The sequence below is a fragment of the Platalea leucorodia genome, assembly GCF_965183815.1.
Source record: "Platalea leucorodia genome assembly, chromosome: 33".
NCBI lineage: Eukaryota > Metazoa > Chordata > Aves > Pelecaniformes > Threskiornithidae > Platalea > Platalea leucorodia.
In genome coordinates, this window is record NC_138855.1 from 113,910 (window position 1) to 131,838 (window position 17,929).

At 68.4% G+C, this 17,929-nt stretch overlaps 1 protein-coding gene and 1 long non-coding RNA gene across 2 annotated transcripts; one reads left to right on the top strand and one right to left on the bottom strand.

Moving 5' to 3' along the window:
• Positions 1-259: 259 nt before the first annotated feature.
• Positions 260-14,570, bottom strand: LOC309601358 (uncharacterized protein). The gene is given in 22 exon segments (XM_082334309.1): positions 260-434; positions 527-552; positions 554-591; positions 593-634; positions 636-672; positions 1,552-1,653; positions 1,760-1,968; positions 6,486-6,565; positions 6,686-6,780; positions 6,906-7,002; positions 7,090-7,194; positions 7,993-8,067; positions 8,167-8,249; positions 9,165-9,250; positions 9,339-9,408; positions 11,500-11,608; positions 12,202-12,313; positions 12,420-12,606; positions 12,764-12,867; positions 13,329-13,429; positions 13,530-13,771; positions 14,361-14,570. Coding segments are annotated over 22 exon segments (2,307 nt in total). The 5' UTR covers positions 14,558-14,570; the 3' UTR covers positions 260-324.
• Positions 14,571-14,713: 143 nt separating this feature from the next.
• Positions 14,714-17,567, top strand: LOC309601383. The gene is made up of 4 exons (XR_014230552.1): positions 14,714-14,773; positions 15,413-15,475; positions 17,067-17,141; positions 17,537-17,567. It is a non-coding gene; the product is annotated as an uncharacterized lncRNA (long non-coding RNA).
• The last annotated feature ends 362 nt before the right edge of the window (positions 17,568-17,929 follow it).

A 17,929-nucleotide genomic window follows, 5' to 3' on the forward strand; every position in this document is an offset into this window, starting at 1 on the left:
GGGGGGGGGGGGCAGGCGGGCACTTTTCAAGCCCCACCCCCACTTTTTAAGCCCCGCCCTCACTTTTTAAAGCCCCGCCCCCCACTTTCAAGCCCCACCCCTCCCCCCTTTTTAGCCCCTCCCCCCCCCCCTCTTTTTTTTGAGGCTTTTTTTTTTTAAATCCGATTTGTAACGGAGACGCGAAATAAAAAGGAACGGCCGAGAGCTGGGGGGGGGGCTTCTTGGGGGGGGGGGGGGGGGGTCCCCAGGGTTTGGGGGGGTCCCTGGGGTTGGGGGGGGGGGTTGGGGGGTCCCCCCGGGGGGGGGGGGGGGGGTGTTTGGGGGTCAGAAGTCGTCGTCGTCGCAGATGTCGAGGAAGACGTCGAAGGCCTCGCGGTTGCAGTTGCCGTCGGGGCTGAAGACGTATTTGTGGAAGGTGCCGTCGACGCAGACGGCTGGGGAGGGGGGGGCAGGGAGGTTTGGGGGGGTTCGGGGGGGTTTTTTGGGGTGCGCGAGGCGGCGGGGGGGGGGGTTTCGGGGTACTCACCCACGACGGAGCTGGGGGCTGCGGCCCCCCCGGCCGAAGGCGCAGAGGCAGGGGGCTTCGGCGGGGGACGGTGAAGCTGGCCAGCGACCACTGCGACTCCACGTAGGGGGCCCAGCACCGGCCCCACCTTCCCCACCCGCGCCAGCCTGGGGGGGGGGGGGGGGGCAAGGCCACAATTGGGGTCCCCCCCCCCACCTCCTGGGGGCCCCCCCCACCTCCTGGGAGCCCCCCACCACCACTTTAGGGCTCCCCCCGCCATTTTAGGTCCCCCCCCCGCCATTTTAGGGTCCCCCCCCTCCATTTTAGGGCTCCCCCCGCCATTTTACGTGCCCCCCCCACCATTTTAGGTGCCCCCCCCACCATTTTAGGGTCCCCCCCCGCCATTTTAGGGTCCCCCCCCCGCCATTTTAGGTGCCCCCCCCACCATTTTAGGGTCCCCCCACTCCATTTTGGGGTGTCCCCCCCTCCATGTTGGGGTCCCCCCTGCCACTTTGCCCCCCCCCCCCCATTTCAGGGCACCCCCCCCCCTCCACTTCAGGGGTCCTCCCCCACCATTTTGGGGCCCCCCCCTCCATTTTAGGGGTCCTCCCCCCTCCCTTTCGGGGTCCCCCCTCCATTTCAGGGTCCCCCCCTCCATTTTAGGGGTCCCCCCCTTCCATTTCAGGGTCCCCCCCCTCCATTTTAGGGGTCCTCCCCCCTCCCTTTCGGGGTCCCCCCTCCATTTTAGGGGTCCCTTCCCTCCATTTCAGGGTGCCCCCCCCCCATTTCAGGCTCCCCCCCCCTCCATTTTAGGGGTCCTCCCCCCCATTTCGGGGTGTCCCCCCCCCATTTTAAGTCCCCCCCCCTCCATTTTAACTCCCCCCCCTCCATTTTAGGTCCAACCGCCTCCATTTCAGGTCCCTCCCCTCCCTTTTACGCCCCCCCCTCCATTTCAGGGTGCCCCCCTCTGGGCCGTCCCCCCCATTTCGGGGTGTTCCCCCCCCCCCCCCCCATTTCGGGGTGTCCCCCCCCCCTCCCCGACGCACGCCGAGCGCCGGTTGAGCCGCGTCTCCCGCAGGGCGAAGACGTGCCCGGTGCCCTTGTCGCTGGCGGCGCAGAGGAAGGCCGAGTCGGGGCTGAAGGCCAAGCTGCGCCCCCCCCCCCCCAAAAAAAAAACAACCACCAGCGCCATCACAACCCGCCGTTTCGGGGGGGGGGGGGACACCCCCACCCCCACCCCCCCGCCCCCGGTACCAGTAGAGGGTGGCGGGGTCGGTGCCGCGGCGCAGCTCCAGCAGCCGGGCGCGGCTCTGGGTGCAGAAGAGGCGGATGAGGGTGCCGCGGCGCGAGGCCGAAGCCACCAGGCTGCCGGGGGGGCTGAGGGCCGCGCACCCCACCTCGCTCTGGTGCGCGTTGATGGTGAAGGGCGCCGACGACGTCCCCGGCTTCGCGCTCCCCAGGTCCTGCGGGATGGGGGGGGCGGGGCCGTGAGGACCCCCCCGCTGCCCCCCACTGCCCCCCCAGTACCCCCCAGTACCCCCCCAGTACCCCCCAGTACACCTCAACACCTACACAAGGCTCCCAGTACCCCCCACTGCCCCTCCAATACCTCCCAGTTCCCCCCAGTAATTCCCAGTTTCCCCCAGTACACCCCACAACCCCCCCTTGGCCTCCCAGTATGCCCCAGTACACCCCAGTAGCCCCCCGTGCACCCACAGCCCCCCCAGGACCTCCCCATGCCACTCCGTACCCTCCCAGTGCCCCCCCAGTATCCCCCAGTGCCCCCCAGTAACCTCCAACACCTTCTCTAGCCTCCCAGTATCCCCACAGCCCCCCCAGTACCTCCCAGTATCCCCCAGCACTTCCCCCTGCCCTCCACATCCTTCTAGTGCCCTCTCCCATTACTCCCAGTTCCCCCCAGTATCTCCCAGTATCCCCCAGTACACCCCACTGCCACCCAGAACCCCCCCTTGGCCTCCCAGTATGCCCCAGTACACCCCAGTAGCCCCCCATGCACTTGCATCCCCCCCAGGACCTCCCCATGCCACTCCATACCCTCCCAGTGCCCCCCCAGTACCCCCCAGTACTTCCCAGTACGCCTCAACACCTTCACAAGGCTCCCAGCATCCCCCAGTGACCCCCAGTACCTCCCAGTACCTCCCCCTGCCCTCCAAACCTCCCTGTGCCCCCCCCCAACCTCCCAGTACCCCCCAGTATCTCCCAGTTCCCCCAGTACACCCCACAACCCCCCCTTGGCCTCCCAGTATGCCCCAGTACACCCCAGTAGCCCCCCATGCACCTACAGCCCCCCCAGGACCTCCCCATGCCACTCCATACCCTCCCAGTGCCACCCCAGTATCCCCCAGTACTTCCCAGTACGCCTCAACACCTTCACAAGGCTCCCAGCATCCCCCAGTGACCCCAGTACCTCCCAGTACCCCCCCATGCACCTCCAGCCCCCCAGTACCTCCTCCCACCCTCCAAACCTCCCTGTGCCCCCCCCAGTACCTCCCAGTGCCCCCTCAGTACCTCCCAGTGCCCCCCCTTGGCCTCCCAGTATGCCCCAGTACCCCCCAGTATCCCCCATGCACCCCCCCATGCACCTCCAGCCCCCCAGTATCTCCCAGTTCCCCCAGTACACCTCAGAACCCCCCCTTGGCCTCCCAGTATGCCCCAGTACACCCCAGTAGCCCCCCGTGCACCTACAGCCCCCCCCAGGACCTCCCCATGCCACTCCATACCCTCCCAGGGCCCCCCCAGTATCCCCCAGTGCCCCCCAGTAACCTCCAACACCTCCTCTAACCTCCCAGTATCCCTACAGCCCACCCAGTACCTCCCAGTATCCCCCAGCACTTCCCCCTGCCCTCCACATCCTTCCAGTGCCCCCTCCCATTACTCCCACTTCCCCCCAGTACCTCCCAGTTTCCCCCAGTACACCCCACAACCCCCCCTTAGCCTCCCAGTATGCCCCAGTACACCCCAGTAGCCCCCCGTGCACCCACAGCCCCCCCAGTACCTCCCTATGCCACTCCACACCCTCCCAGTGCCCCCCCAGTATCCCCCAGTGCCCCCCAGTAATCCCCAACACCTCCTCTAGCCTCCCAGTATCCCCACAGCCCACCCAGTACCTCCCAGTATCCCCAGCACTTCCCCCTGCCCTCCACATCCTTCCAGTGCCCCCCTCCCATTACTCCCACTTCCCCCCAGTACCTCCCAGTAAGCCTCAACACCTTCACAAGGCTCCCATTATATCCCAGTGCCCCCCCAGTACCTCCCAGTATCCCCCAGTATACCCCACTGCCACCCACAACCCCCCCTTGGCCTCCCAGTATGCCCCAGTACACCCCAGTAGCCCCCCGTGCACCTACAGCCCCCCCAGGACCTCCCCATGCCACTCCACACCCTCCCAGTGCCCCCCCAGTATCCCCCAGTGCCCCCCAGTAGCCCCTAACATCTCCTCTAGCCTCTCAGTATCCCCACAGCCCCCCAGTGCCCCCCCAGTACCTCCCAGTAAGCCTCAACATATTCACAAGGCTCCCATTATATCCCAGTGCCCCAAGTTCTCCCCAGTACCACCAGTGCCCCCCAGTACCCCCCAGTACACCCCACTGCCACCCAGAACCCCCCTTGGCCTCCCAGTATGCCCCAGTACACCCCAGTAGCCCCCCGTGCACCTACAGCCCCTCCAGTACCTCCCCATGCCACTCCATACCCTCCCAGTGCCCCCCCAGTTCCCCCCAGTGCCCCCCAGTAAGCCTCAACACCTTCACAAGGCTCCCAGTACCCCCTGCTGCCCCCCCAATACCTCCCAGCATCCCCCAGTGCCCCCCCAGTACCTCCCAGTACCCTCCAGTAATTCCCAGTGCCCCCCAGTACACCCCACAACCCCCCCTTGGCCTCCCAGTATGCCCCAGTACACCCCAGTAGACCCCCGTGCACGTACAGCCCCTCCAGTACCTCCCCATGCCACTCCATACCCTCCCAGTGCCCCCCCAGTACCCCCCAGTACCTCCCAGTAAGCCTCAACACCTTCACAAGGCTCCCACTACCCCCCACTGCCCCCCAGTACCTGCCAGTGCCCCCCCCAGTACCTCCCAGGACCCCCCAGTAAGCCTCAACACCTTCACAAGGCTCCCATTATATCCCAGTGCCCCCCCAGTACCTCCCAGTGCCCCCCAGTAACCCCCAACATGCTCTCTAGCTTCCCAGTATCCCCAGTACCTCCCAGTATGCCCCAGCACTTCCCCATGCCCTCCCCATCCTTCCAGTGCCCCCCTCCCGTTACTCCCAGATCCCCCAGTATCCACTAGTGCCTCCCAGTACCTCCCAGTTCCCCCCCAGTCCCCTCCCAGTCCCTCTCAATCCCTCGCACATCCCTCCCAGTCCCTCCCAGTGCCCCCCAGTCCCCTCCCAGTCCCTCTCAATCCCTCGCACATCCCTCCCAGTCCTTCCCAGTGTCTCCCAGCCCCCTCCCAGTGCCTCCCAGTCCCCCCAATCCCTCGCACATCCCTCCCAGTCCCTCCCAGTGCCCCCCAGTCCCCTCCCAGTCCCTCTCAATCCCTCGCACATCCCTCCCAGTCCTTCCCAGTGTCTCCCAGCCCCCTCCCAGTGCCTCCCAGTTCCCCCAATCCCTCGCACATCCCTCCCAGTCCCTCCCAGTGCCCCCCAGTCCCCTCCCAGTCCCTCTCAATCCCTCGCACATCCCTCCCAGTCCCTCCCAGTCCCCCCCCAGCCCCCTCCCAATGCCTCCCAGTACCCCCCAATCCCTCGTACATCCCTCCCAGTGCCTCCCAGCCCCCTCCCAGTCCCCCCCAGTCCCCCCCACATCCCTTCCAGTCCCCTCCCAGTGCCTCCCAGTCCCTCCCATTCCCTCCCAGTCCCCCCAAATCCTTCACACATCCCTCCCAGTCCCTCCCAGTGCTCCCCAGTCCCTCCCAGTCCCCCCCAATCCCTTACACATCCCTTCCAGTACCCTCCAGTCCCTCCCAGTGCCTCCCAGCCCCCTCCCAGTCCCCCCCAGTCCCTCACACATCCCTCCCAGTCCCCTCCCAGTGCCTCCCAGTCCCTCCCATTCCCTCCCAGTCCCCCCCAATCCCTCACACATCCCTCCCAGTCCCTCCCAGTGCTCCCCAGTCCCTCCCACTGTCCCCCCAGCCCCCTCCCAGTCCCCCTCAATCCCTCACACATCCCTTCCAGTACCCTCCAGTCCCTCCCAGTGCCTCCCAGCCCCCTCCCAGTCCCCCCCAGTCCCTCACATATCCCTTCCAGTCCCCTCCCAGTGCCTCCCAGTCCCCCCAAATCCTTCGCACATCCCTCCCAGTCCCTCCCAGTGCTCCCCAGTCCTTCCCAGTGTCCCCCAGCCCCCTCCCAGTCCCCCTCAATCCCTCACACATCCCTTCCAGTACCCTCCAGTCCCTCCCAGTGCCTCCCAGCCCCCTCCCAGTCCCCCCCAGTCCCTCACACATCCCTTCCAGTCCCCTCCCAGTGCCTCCCAGTCCCCCCAAATCCTTCGCACATCCCTCCCAGTCCCTCCCAGTGCTCCCCAGTCCTTCCCAGTGTCCCCCAGCCCCCTCCCAGTCCCCCTCAATCCCTCACACATCCCTCCCAGTGCTCCCCAGTCCCTCCCACTGTCCCCCCAGCCCCCTCCCAGTCCCCCCCAATCCCTCACACATCCCTTCCAGTAACCTCCAGTCCCTCCCAGTGCCTCCCAGCCCCCTCCCAGTCCCTCACATCCCTCCCAGTCCCCTCCCAGTGCCTCCCAGTCCCTCCCAGTCCCCCCAAATCCTTCGCACATCCCTCCCAGTCCCTCCCAGTGCTCCCCAGTCCCTCCCAGTCCCCCCCAATCCCTCACACATCCCTTCCAGTACCCTCCAGTCCCTCCCAGTCCCTCCCAGTGCCTCCCAGCCCCCTCCCAGTCCCTCACACATCCCTCCCAGTCCCCTCCCAGTGCCTCCCAGTCCCCCCCCCCCAGCCCCCTCACCACCAACTGCAGACTCCCGCACTTATGCCCGGGGAAAACCAGCAACGCCTTCTCCATACTGGGACAGAGATCGCAGATCCCTGGGGGAAGGGGGCAAGTCGAGGACCCAAACCCAAGCTTTGGGGATCCCCCTGAGGTTTTGGGGACCCCCCCCGAGGTTTGGGGACCCCCCCCCGAGGTTTGGGGACCCCCCCCCTCACCTTTGGGGTTGTCGCGGGTGTCGAACTCGAAGAGCTTGGTGGGGTTGTGGGGGAAGGAGAAGACGTAGAGGCGGCTCTGCAGCACCACCACCAACCTGGGGGGGCCCAAACGCGGGCGTTGGGGGACCCCGGTGGGATTTTGGGGGGTTCCCCCCCCCCGCAGAGAGGATTTTGGGGGTCCCCCCCCCTCGCAGAGAGGATTTTGGGGGGGTTCGCTCACTTGTCGTGGCGCATGCGGACGGCCAGGACGGGTTTGGGGAAGGTGAATTCCAGCACCAGTTTGTCCTTCCCCTCCCGGGCGTCGTCCCAAATCATCACTGGGGGAAATTTTGGGGGGGGGGGGGGGTGTTAGGGTACCCCAAAATTGGGGGAACCCCCCCCCGCAGCAAAGTTTTGGGGCGCACCTGAGACGTCGGGGAATTTGGGGTGGCTGCCGCCCCCCACGATGGCCAGCAGGTTGGAGCGGTGAAGCATCTCCACCAGCCCCACGCTCCCCACTTGCTCCGCGTCTGCGAAATTGGGGGGGGGGGGAGGCCCCCAAATTTGAGGGACCCCCCCCAAAATTTGAGGGACCCCCCCCAAAATTTGAGGGACCCCCCCACTGCCCCGTGGGGGGGGGGGTGGGGGGTTTTGGGGGGCCCTGATGCTCCTGCCCCCCCCTTTCATGCGTAGGGACCCCCCCAAAATGGCGGCCCCCCCCAAAATATCAGGGGTTGGGGGCCCCCAAAACACCCCCCCAGCCCCCCGAAACTGCCCCTCCCAGGCCTAGGGACCCCCAAAACGCCTCAGAGCCCCCCCAAAATCGCCTCTCCCAGGCCTAGGGACCCCCAAAACGCCTCAGAGCCCCCCCAAAATCGCCTCTCCCAGGCCAAGGGACCCCCAAAACAGCCCCCAGCCCCCCCCAAAACTGCGTCCTCAGCACTGGGGGACCCCCAAAAGACCCGTAGCCCCCCCCAAATTGCCTCACCCAGGCCTAAGGACCCCAAAAAGCCCCCAAAATTGCCCCTCCCAGGCCTAGGGATCCCCAAAACGCCTCAGAGCCCCCCCCAAACTGCCTCTCCCAGGCCAAGGGACCCCCAAAACGCCTCAGAGCCCCCCCCTCAGCCAAGGGGATCCCCCAAAACACCCCCAGCCCCCCCCCAAGCCCCTTCTTTAGACCTGAGGACCCCCCCAGCCCCTCTCCTAAGCTGGGGGAGGACCCCAAAACCCCTCCCAGCCCCCCCAAAACCCCTTCTCTAGACCCGGGGACCCTCTCAAGCCGGGGGGGACACCCCAAAACACCCCCCCCAAGCCCCATCTCCCCTCACCCAAATGCCCCTTTTCCATCAGGGGCTCCACGTTGAAGATCCGCACCCCGGAATCCATCGCCACGCAGAAACAGCCTAAAAAAAGGTGGTGGTGTGTGGGGGGGGTGGCATTTAGGGGTCCCCGGGAGGGATTTGGGGGTCCCCTGGGGGGGGTTTGGGGGTCCCCACACTCACTCTGGTCCTGGTTGAAGCGGAGGCTGTTCACCCCCCGGGCCTGCGCCATGGCGGGCGGGAGGGGAGCACCGGTAACGGAGGTGCTGCGGGTGGAAGGGGGGGGTTAAAGAGGGGTCCCCTCAATCCCCCCAGCCCCCCAAAACCCCTCCAAGCCCCCCAAAATCCCTCCGGGCCCCTCAAATCCCCTCCCCCCCCGGCCCCGACCCCGTATCCGGTACCCGGCGTAAACACCGCTGGTCGCTAAACCATCGAGTCTCCTCAGCGAGCGGCCGGCTAGAGCGGACTTCCGGTCACGCGGGGTCCGCCAACTCCCTAGCAACCGCCTGGGAGGGCGGGGCGACGGCTCCCGGCAACGGCGGCGGGAGGGGGGGCGGCGTTGCCTGGCAACGCGCCATCTTGGGAAAGGGCACCGGCGGGCGCTGTTGCCCCTCGCAACCGCCCGCCCCCGCCGCCATGTTGGAAGCTGGCAAGCGGGCAGCCATGCTTGAAACTGGCACCGGCGTGGCTTCAACGGGGAATTTTGGGGGGGCTGGGCTCGCTAAGGGGGGGAGGGGGCCCTTTCCCCACCCCCACCAGGACAACAAGGGCAGCGCGACGTCATTCCGGCACCATTTATTCCCCTGAAGCCGCGGCGGCCATGTTGGAAACTGGCAGGAGGGTTCAGGCAGCCACGTTGGAAGCTGGCAGAGGGGTTCAGGCGGCCATGTTGGAAGCTGGCAGAGGGGTTTTGGCGGGGGGGGGGATTTTGGGGGTCTCAGTCGTCCTCGTGCCCCCCCAGGTAATGGCAGACGGCGTCGTAGTCCAGCGGCACCACCCGCCCGGCCTCGTCCCGCTCCAGCTGCACCAGCGCCCGGCTCCGCGCCGGCTCCCGCTCCAGGATCCGGCCCACCTTTGATGGGGGGGGGAGGGGAGGGCTCGTTTTTGGGGGGGCTCCAAGCAGGGGACCCCCTCCCCCCCCGTACACACGGACGCCACGACGGCGGAGGGGACGCGCTCACCCTGCCGGCGTGCTCGCCCAGCACCACCATGACGCGGTCGGCGGCGCCGCGGGGGATGACGGTCTCCAACATGGCTTCCCGCAGGCCTGGGGGGAGGGGGGGGGGTCAGGGGGGGAGGGGAACCCCCCCCTGCACCCCCAATTTGGCCCCGGGGGGCGGGGGGATGGGACTCACCCTCCACCAGGTGCCCCTCGTCCGTCCGGCAAACGCAGGTGTCCGGGGTGACCATGTCCTCCACCACCATCTGGGGGGGCAAGGGGGGGTTATGGGGCGCGGGGACCCCCCCGTGGGGCAGCTGGGACCGGTTATGGGGTGCGGGGACCCCCCATGGGGCAACTGGGACCAGTTATGGGGCGCGGGGACCCCCCATGGGGCAACTGGGACCGGTTATGGGGTGCAGAGAGCCCCCATGGGGCACCCAGGACTGGTTATGGGGTGCAGGGAGCCCCCATGGGGCAACTGGGACCGGTTATGGGGCACAGGGACCCCCCATGGGGCAACTGGGACCGGTTATGGGGTGCAGAGAGCCCCCATGGGGCACCCAGGACTGGTTATGGGGTGCAGGGAGCCCCCATGGGGCAACTGGGACCGGTTATGGGGCACAGGGACCCCCCATGGGGCAACTGGGACCAGTTATGGGGCGCGGGGACCCCCCATGGGGCAACTGGGACCGGTTATGGGGCACAGGGACCCCCCATGGGGCAACTGGGACCAGTTATGGGGTGCAGGGGCCCCCCTGTGGGGCACCCAGGACTGGTTATGGGACACGGGGACCCCCCCCATGGGGCAACTGGGACCAGTTATGGGGTGCGGGGACCCCCCCGTGGGGCAGCTGGGACCGGTTATGGGGTGCAGGGACCCCCCCATGGGGCAACTGGGACCGGTTATGGGGCGTGGGGACCCCCCTGTGGGGCACCCAGGACTGGTTATGGGACACGGGGACCCCCCCCATGGGGCAACTGGGACCAGTTATGGGGCGCAGGGACCCCCCATGGGGCAACTGGGACCGGTTATGGGGCACAGGGACCCCCCATGGGGCACCCAGGACTGGTTATGGGGTGCAGGGGTCCCCCTGTGGGGCACCCAGGACCGGTTATGGGGCGCGGGGACCCCCCACCCCACCCCACGGCGGACGCAGGCCAGGCTGGGGGGGGGGGGGGGGGCAGGGAGCTCCCACGGGGCAGCTTTGGGGGGGGGGCTGTGGGGCAGCCCAAAAGCGGGGGGCGGGGGGGGGGGCTGTGGGGCAGCCCAAAAGCGGGGGGCGGGGGGGGGGCTATGGGGCGCGCTGTGGGGCAGCCCCCCCACCTTGCAGTTGTAGTAGCGGCCGCCCCGGAAGCCCCTGTCGACGCAGCGCACCCGCAGGTCCCGCCGCAGCCAGGGGGGGGGGCCCGGGGGGGGCCCCCCGAATCTGCTTCGCCGGCCTGGGGGGGGGGGACACAGGGGGACATTGGGGGGGGGGGGGGGGGGACACCCAGGCACCCAGGCTGCTCCTGGGGCCCCCCCCAAGCACTATAGGGGCTACGGAGCCCCCCCAGGGCTCTATAGGGGCTACGGAGCCCCCCCCAAAGTCCTATAGGGGTTACAGACCCCCCCAAACTGAGGCTACAGAACCCCCCCAAAACTCTATAGGGGCTACAGACCCCCCCCAACGCTCTATAGGGGCTACAGACCCCCCCCCAAAAGCTCTATAGGGGTTACAAACCCCCCCAATGCTCTATAGGGGTTACAGAGCCCCCCAAACTCTATATAGAGGCTACAGACCCCCCCAAAAACTCTATAGGGGTTACAGACCCCCCCCAGGTGCTATAGGGGCTACAGACCCCCCCAAAAAGCTCTATAGGGACTACAGCCCCCCCACGAAAGATCTATAGGGGCTACAGACCCCCCCAAAGCTCTATAGGTATTATACCCCCCCCAAAGCTCTATAGGGGCTACAGACCCCCCCAAAAAGCTCTATAGGGACTACAGCCCCCCCACGAAAGATCTATAGGGGCTACAGACCCCCCCAAAGCTCTATAGGTATTATACCCCCCCTCAAAGCTCTATAGGGGCTACAGACCCCCCCCAAAAAACTCTATAGGGGTTACAGACCTCCTCCAGGTGCTATAGGGGTTACAGACCCCCCCCAGGTGCTATAGGGGCTACAGACCCCCCCCAAAAAGCTCTATAGGGGCTACAGACCCCCCCAAAAACTCTATAGGGGCTACAGATCCCCCCAACGCTCTATAGGGGTTACGGAGCCCCCCCAAGGCTCTATAGGGGCTACAGACCCCCCCAAAAGCTCTATAGGGGTCACAGACCCCCCCAAAGCACTATAGCCCCCCCCCAGTCTCACCTCTCCGTTTCGGGGGGCTGCTTGCGCTTGGCCTCGCCCCGCTGGGGGGGGACCCCGGCGTCCAGGCCCTCCTCGGCCCCCTTCCCCTTGGAGTTCCTGCTGGGCTGGCCTGTGGGGGGGAACTGGGAGGTACTGGGAGGAACTGGGATGCTCGGCAGGGCGTGGAAGGGTAGGATGAGAGATTTGGGGGGGTTACTGGGAGGCCCTGGGGGTTACTGGGTGGCACTGGGAGGCCCTGGGGGGTTACTGGGGGGTACTAGGAGGCCGTGGGGGGTTACTGGGTGGCGCTGGGGGGTACTGGGAGGCCGTGGGGGGTTACTGGGGGGTAACTGGGGTTACTGGGGGGTAACTGGGGGTTACTGGCACATCCTCGGGGGGTTACTGGGAGGCACTGGGATGCTCACTGCTGGCTGGGGATGCAGAATCAGCGTGCTGGGGGCTACTAGGAGGCCCTGGGGGGTTACTGGGTGGCGCTGGGGGGTACTGGGAGGCCCTGGGGGGTTACTGGGGGGTAACTGGGGGTTACTGGCACATCCTCGGGGGTTACTGGGAGGCACTGGGATGCTCACTGCTGGCTGGGGACGCAGAATCAGCGCGCTGGGGGCTACTAGGAGGCCCTGCGGGGTTACTGGGTGGCGCTGGGGGGTACTGGGAGGCCCTGGGGGGTAACTGGGGGTTACTGGGGGGTACTGGGCCACTCACCGCTGCCCGGGGGGGTGGCCGGCCGCAGGTTGTACTGGCTGACGGTCACCATCTGCCCGCCCAGCGTCAGGCGCACCATGGCGCGGGCGGTCTCAGGGTCCAGCCCCTCCACCTTGGGGGGGGGACACACAAGGGGGGGGGGTTTAGTACCCCCAGTGCCAAACTGGTTATACTGGGAGGGGTTAACCGCCTCCCCGCGAGGCCTCGGCTTGTTTTACCTTCCCGTACATGTCGCGATGGGGTCCGGCCTCGATGCGGACGCTGCTCCCCACCGCCAGCCCCCCCCCGCCCGGTTCCTCGCCCCCCCGGGGGGGTTCCCCGGGGCGGGGGGCGCCGGGGGGGGCGGGGGCGGCCCCCAGCCCCAACCCCCGGGGGCGCAGCCGATGCTCCAGCGGCTTCACCACCCTGGGAGGGACACGAAGCGACGCCGTAGCACCCCAAAACCCCCCCTTGGGCTCCGGTTTGCCCCCCCTGGGGTGGGATAAACCCCCCCTGGGGGGGCCAGAAGGGTTTCAGGGGGTACCTGGAGCCCCCCCCCGATTTTTGGGGGGCTCCCCCTCACCGTTTGAAGGTGCGCCCGATGCCCTCGCCCTGGCTCCAGCCCATGCCCCGCAGCATGGCCAGCCCGAAGGCTTCCACCGGCACCGCCTCGTAGTCCTGGGGGCCCTGGGGGGGCACGGGGGGGGGGTTGGGGGGCTTTTAGGGGGTGCTGGAGGGAGTTGTGGGGCTGGGGGGGGGAATTAGGGGGTGCTGGGGGGTGAGGGGGGAGTTGTGGGGCTGGGGGGGACCCTGGAGAGTTTTTGGGGTGCGTGGGGAGGGGGTCTGGGTCCAAGAGGGGATTTAGGGATCCCAGTGGGTTCGGGGGGGGGGGGGTGTGCTGGTGACCAAGGGAGGGGTGTTTGGGGTCCCAGGGGGGGCGTTCAGGGTCCCTGGGAAGTGTTTGGGGGTCCCGGGGGGGCCCTGGGGAGGTGTTTGGGGTCCCGGGGGGTCCCATGGGGGTGTTTGGGGTCCCGGGGGGGTGCTGGGGAGGTGTTTGGGGATCCTGGGGGGGCGCTGGGGTGCTGGGGAGGTGTTTGGGGGTCCCAGGGGGGGTGATTTGGGGTGCAGTCAGCCTGGGGGTGACTCACGGGCTGCGGCCGGGGGGCGACGTCCCGCTCCTGCAGCCGCAGGGGGATGGAGATGGGGGGACCCCGGTCCCCCTCTCCCTGCTCCTGGCTCTGCCGCGCCTCTGCGGGGACGAAGGGGGCGTGAGGGGGGTCCCCCCCAAACTCCGGGGTCCCCCCAAAACCCCGGGGTCCCCCCCAAAACGCTGGGTCCCCCCCACTCACCCTGCAGCAGCTCCTGCACCGCCTGCGCCTCCACTGAGACAGGGCCATCAGGGGGGTCCCTGGAGGGGGCGGAGCCTGTGGAAGGGGTGGAGCCTGTGGAAGGGGCGGAGCCTGTGGAAGGGGCGTGGTCGGGGGAGGGGGCGTGGCTTGCGTCTCGGCGGGGGGGCTCGGGGTTCCTCCAGCGGTGGGAGGGCATCAATGGGATGACCAGCTCCTTCGCAGGGGGCGGGGCCGGGTGGGCGCTGAGGGGGGCGGGGCCAGCATGTTAGCCACGCCCCCACCCCATCAAGCCACGCCTGCAAACCCCCCTGGCCACGCCCCCAAGGCAACAATGCACTGAGAGTTCCCTGCCTCAAGCCACGCCCCCACCAAAGCCACGCCCCCAAGCAACTCGGTGACTGACAGACCCTGCTGAAGCCACGCCCCCAGGTGACCGTTTCTACTGAGACCCCGCCCCGAGCCACGCCCCCTGTCGAAACCACGCCCCTAAGCGGCCCTTTCACCGGCAGGCACCGCCTCAAGCCACGCCCCCACCGAAGCCACGCCCCCAAGCAGCCCTTTCACTGACCCCACCTCAAGCCACGCCCCCCGCTTAAGCCACGCCCCCGCGACCTTTCCGTCGAGGGCCCGTCTGAAGCCACGCCCCCCACGCAGTGATACCGCGCCTGAAGCCACGCCCCTCACCGGAGCCACGCCCCCTAAGCGCCTCGTTAACTGACAGATCGCGCCTCAAGCCACGCCCCCGCACCGAAGCCACGCCTCCAAAGGACGCATTCACCGCGACCCCGCCCCAAGCCACGCCCCCCCACCCCGCGCATGCGCAGTGCCCACCTCAGCAGCTCCCGGTCCTCCACCGCCGTGAGGAAATCGGTGTCGCCGCCTCCCCCGCCGCCCCCGCCGGGTTCCGCGCACGGCCCGGCCGGCAGCACCCGCCGCCGCTCCGCTTTGCGGCTGAACCCGAACGATACCGGTCCCGGCGGTCCGGCCGTCGCCGCGTTGCCGGCCTCGGTGCCGCTGCTCGCCGCCATCTTTCCCCCGCCGCGGGGCACTGTGGGAAATGGAGGACTCTTCAGTTCCGCACTACAAATCCCATCAGCCTTTGCGCCTCCCTCCGGCTCGTCCCGCCCCCCCCATCCGGGCGGCGTGGCCGCTGATTGGTGGCGGCCCCCGCCCGTCAGCCCCGGCCCGCCGCCCGCCTCGCGCCCGCCGGCCTCGCGCCCGTTGCCGTGGCGACCCCGCGGCTGGTACCCGAGGGGCGAGGGGGGGAAGAGGGGGCGGGACCCCCCCGGGGGAACTGGGAGTACTGGGAGGGCACTGGGAGCACTGGGAGGGGCATTGGGATGCTGTGGGGGGATACTGGGAGTACTGGGAGGGCACTGGGAGGGGCACTGGGATGCTGTGGGGCTAACTGGGAGTACTGGGAGGGGCACTGGGATGCTGGGGGGGGATACTGGGAGCACTGGGGGGGCACTGGGAGTACTGGGAGGGCACTGGGAGCACTGGGAGGGGCCCTGGGATGCTGTGGGGCTAACTGGGAGTACTGGGAGGGGCACTGGGATGCTGGGGGGGATACTGGGAGCACTGGGGGGGCACTGGGAGCACTGGGAGGGGCACTGGGATGCTGTGGAGGGATACTGGGAGCACTGGGGGGGCGCTGGCTGTACTGGGAGGGCACTGGGAGCACTGGGAGGGGCACTGGGATGCTGGGGGGGATACTGGGAGCACTGGGAGGGCACTGAGGGTGATACTGGTGGCACTGGGAATACTGGGGGAGCACTGGGACGGCGCTTGGAGCACCGGGGACGATACTGGGGGCACTGCGGGGGGCTACTGGGAGCACTGGGAGCGCATACTGGGAGCACTGGTGGGGTCCCTCCCCCCAGGCGTAGCCCCCCCGCACCCGGGGGGGGGCCCCGACCCCCCGATGCCGCCCCCGCCCCCCAGCGGTGAGTGGGGGGGGGGGGCACCATTTTGGGGGGGCCCCGTCCCTTTTGGGGGGGTCCCCATCTCCTGGGGGGGGGGGGCACCACCTTTGGGGGGGGGTCCCCATCGTGGGGGGGGGGTCCCCATGTCTGTCCCCTCCCCACCTTTTGGGGGGGGTCCCCATCTTTTTGGGGGGGTCCATTACCTTTGGGGGAGTCCATTACCGTTGGGGGGGGCACTACATTTGGGGGGGGCCATCACCTTTGGGGGTCCCCATTTTTCGGGGGGGTCCCTATTTTTCGGGGGGTCCCCGTCTTTTTTGGGGGGGGGTCCCCATTTTTCGGGGGGGTCCCCATCCTTCGGGGGGGTCCCCATCTTCTTGGGGGGGGTCCCTTACCTGGGGGGGGGGGGCGCGGATATGAGGGGGCCCCCCGTAAAATGGCGGTGGCCCCCCCCAGTGAGCGGGGGAGGGGGGGGCTCCTGCGTCCTGCGCTGCAGCCGCCCCCCCCCCCGCCGGGAACTGGGGGGACCCCCGGGAGGGGAGGGGGCCCCCCCAAATCCGACGTCGGCACGGGGGGGACGTGGTCCTGCTGCTTCGGAGTTTGGGTGGGTAGGGGCACTGGGAGGGACTGGGAAGCACTGGGAGGGGGGCTGGGGGGGGGCTGTGGGCACTGGGAGGGACTGGGAGGGGGACTGGGAAGCACTGGGAAGGGGGCTGTGGGCACTGGGAGGGACTGGGAAGCACTGGGAGGGGGACTGGGAGGAATTGGGGGGGGCTGTGGGCACTGGGAGGGGGACTGGGAGGGACTAGGAAGGGGATTGGGGGCACTGGGAGGGACTGGGGGGGCTGTGGGCACTGGGAGGGACTGGGAGGGGGACTGGGAAGCACTGGGAGGGGGACTGGGAGGAATTGGGGGGGGGCTGTGGGCACTGGGAGGGGGACTGGGAGGGACTAGGAAGGGGATTGGGGGCACTGGGAGGGACTGGGGGGGCTGTGGGCACTGGGAGGGACTGGGAGGGGGACTGGGAGGGACTGGGAAGGGGATTGGGGGCACTGGGAGGGACTGGGGGGCTGTGGGCACTGGGAGGGACTGGGAAGCACTGGGAGGGGGACTGGGGGGTGCTGGGGGGGCTGTGGACACTGGGAGGAGGACCGGGAGGGACTGGGGGGGGCTGTGGGCACTGGGAGGGGGACTGGGAGGGACTGGGAAGGGGATTGGGGGCACTGGGAGGGACTGGGGGGGCTGTGGGCACTGGGAGGGACTGGGAAGCACTGGGGGGGACTGGGAGGGATTGGGGGGGGCTGTGGGCACTGGGAGGGGGACTGGGAAGGGGATTGGGGGCACTGGGAGGCACTGGGGGGGGGCGGGAGGGACTGGGAAGGGGACTGGGGGCATTGGAAGGGACTGGGAGGGACATGGGCACTGGGAGGGGGATTGGAGGTAACTGGGAAGGACTGGGGGGGCTGTGGGCACTGGGAGGGGGATTGGGGAGACTGGGAGGGACTGGGAAGGGAACTGGGGGGCACTGGGAGGGACTGGGGAGCAGCGGGAGGGGCACTGGGAGGGTGACTGGGAGCACTGGGAGCACTGGTGCAGCCCTAGCCCCCCCCAGGCCCTGGGGCCCCCCCCGAGCCCGTGGCCGTCACCAGCTTCGTGGGCCCCGAACCCCTTGACCTCCTGCCTGCTGGTGAGGGGCACTGGGAGCACTGGGAGGGCACTGGGAGGGGACTGGAGGCGACTGGAGGCACTGGGGGAGGGACTGGGGACACTGGGAGCACTGAGAGGGGGACTGGGAACACTGGGAGGGGGACTGGGAACACTGGGAAGGGGACTGGAGGCACTGGGGGAGGGACTGGGGACACTGGGAAGGGGACTGGGGACACTGGGAGCAGACTGGGGACACTGGGAGCAGACTGGGGGGCACTGGAAGGAGGATGGGGGACACTGGTAAGGGGACTGGGAGCACTGGGAGGGGGAACTGGGGACAGTGTGAAGCGGCTGGGGAGGACTGGGTGGATACTGGGGTATACTGGGGTATACTGGGAGGCACTGGGACACCCCTCCCCTGTCGTCGTCCCCCAGCCCCCCCAGTTGACACCGACATGGAAGTGGGGAGCACTGGGGCGGGGCCAGAGTACAGCCTGGCCTGGCCACAGGTAGGGACTGGGAGCACTGGGAGCAACTGGGGAGGGACTGGGGACGCTGGGAGAGGGGTTGGGGGTAGCTGGGAGGGGGACTGGGGGCAACTGGGAGGGGGATTGGGGGTAACTGGGGGCACTGGGGAGACTGGGAGGGTACTGGGGGCAACTGGGAGAGGAACTGGGAGAACTGGAGGGGCACTGGGGGCAACTGGGAGGGGGGCTGGGAGCACTAGGGGGTACTGGGGGCAACTGAGAGGGGGACTGGGAGTAACTGGGAGCACTAGGGGAGACTGGGAGGGGACCTGGGAACACTTTGGGGGGGGATGAAGGGAAC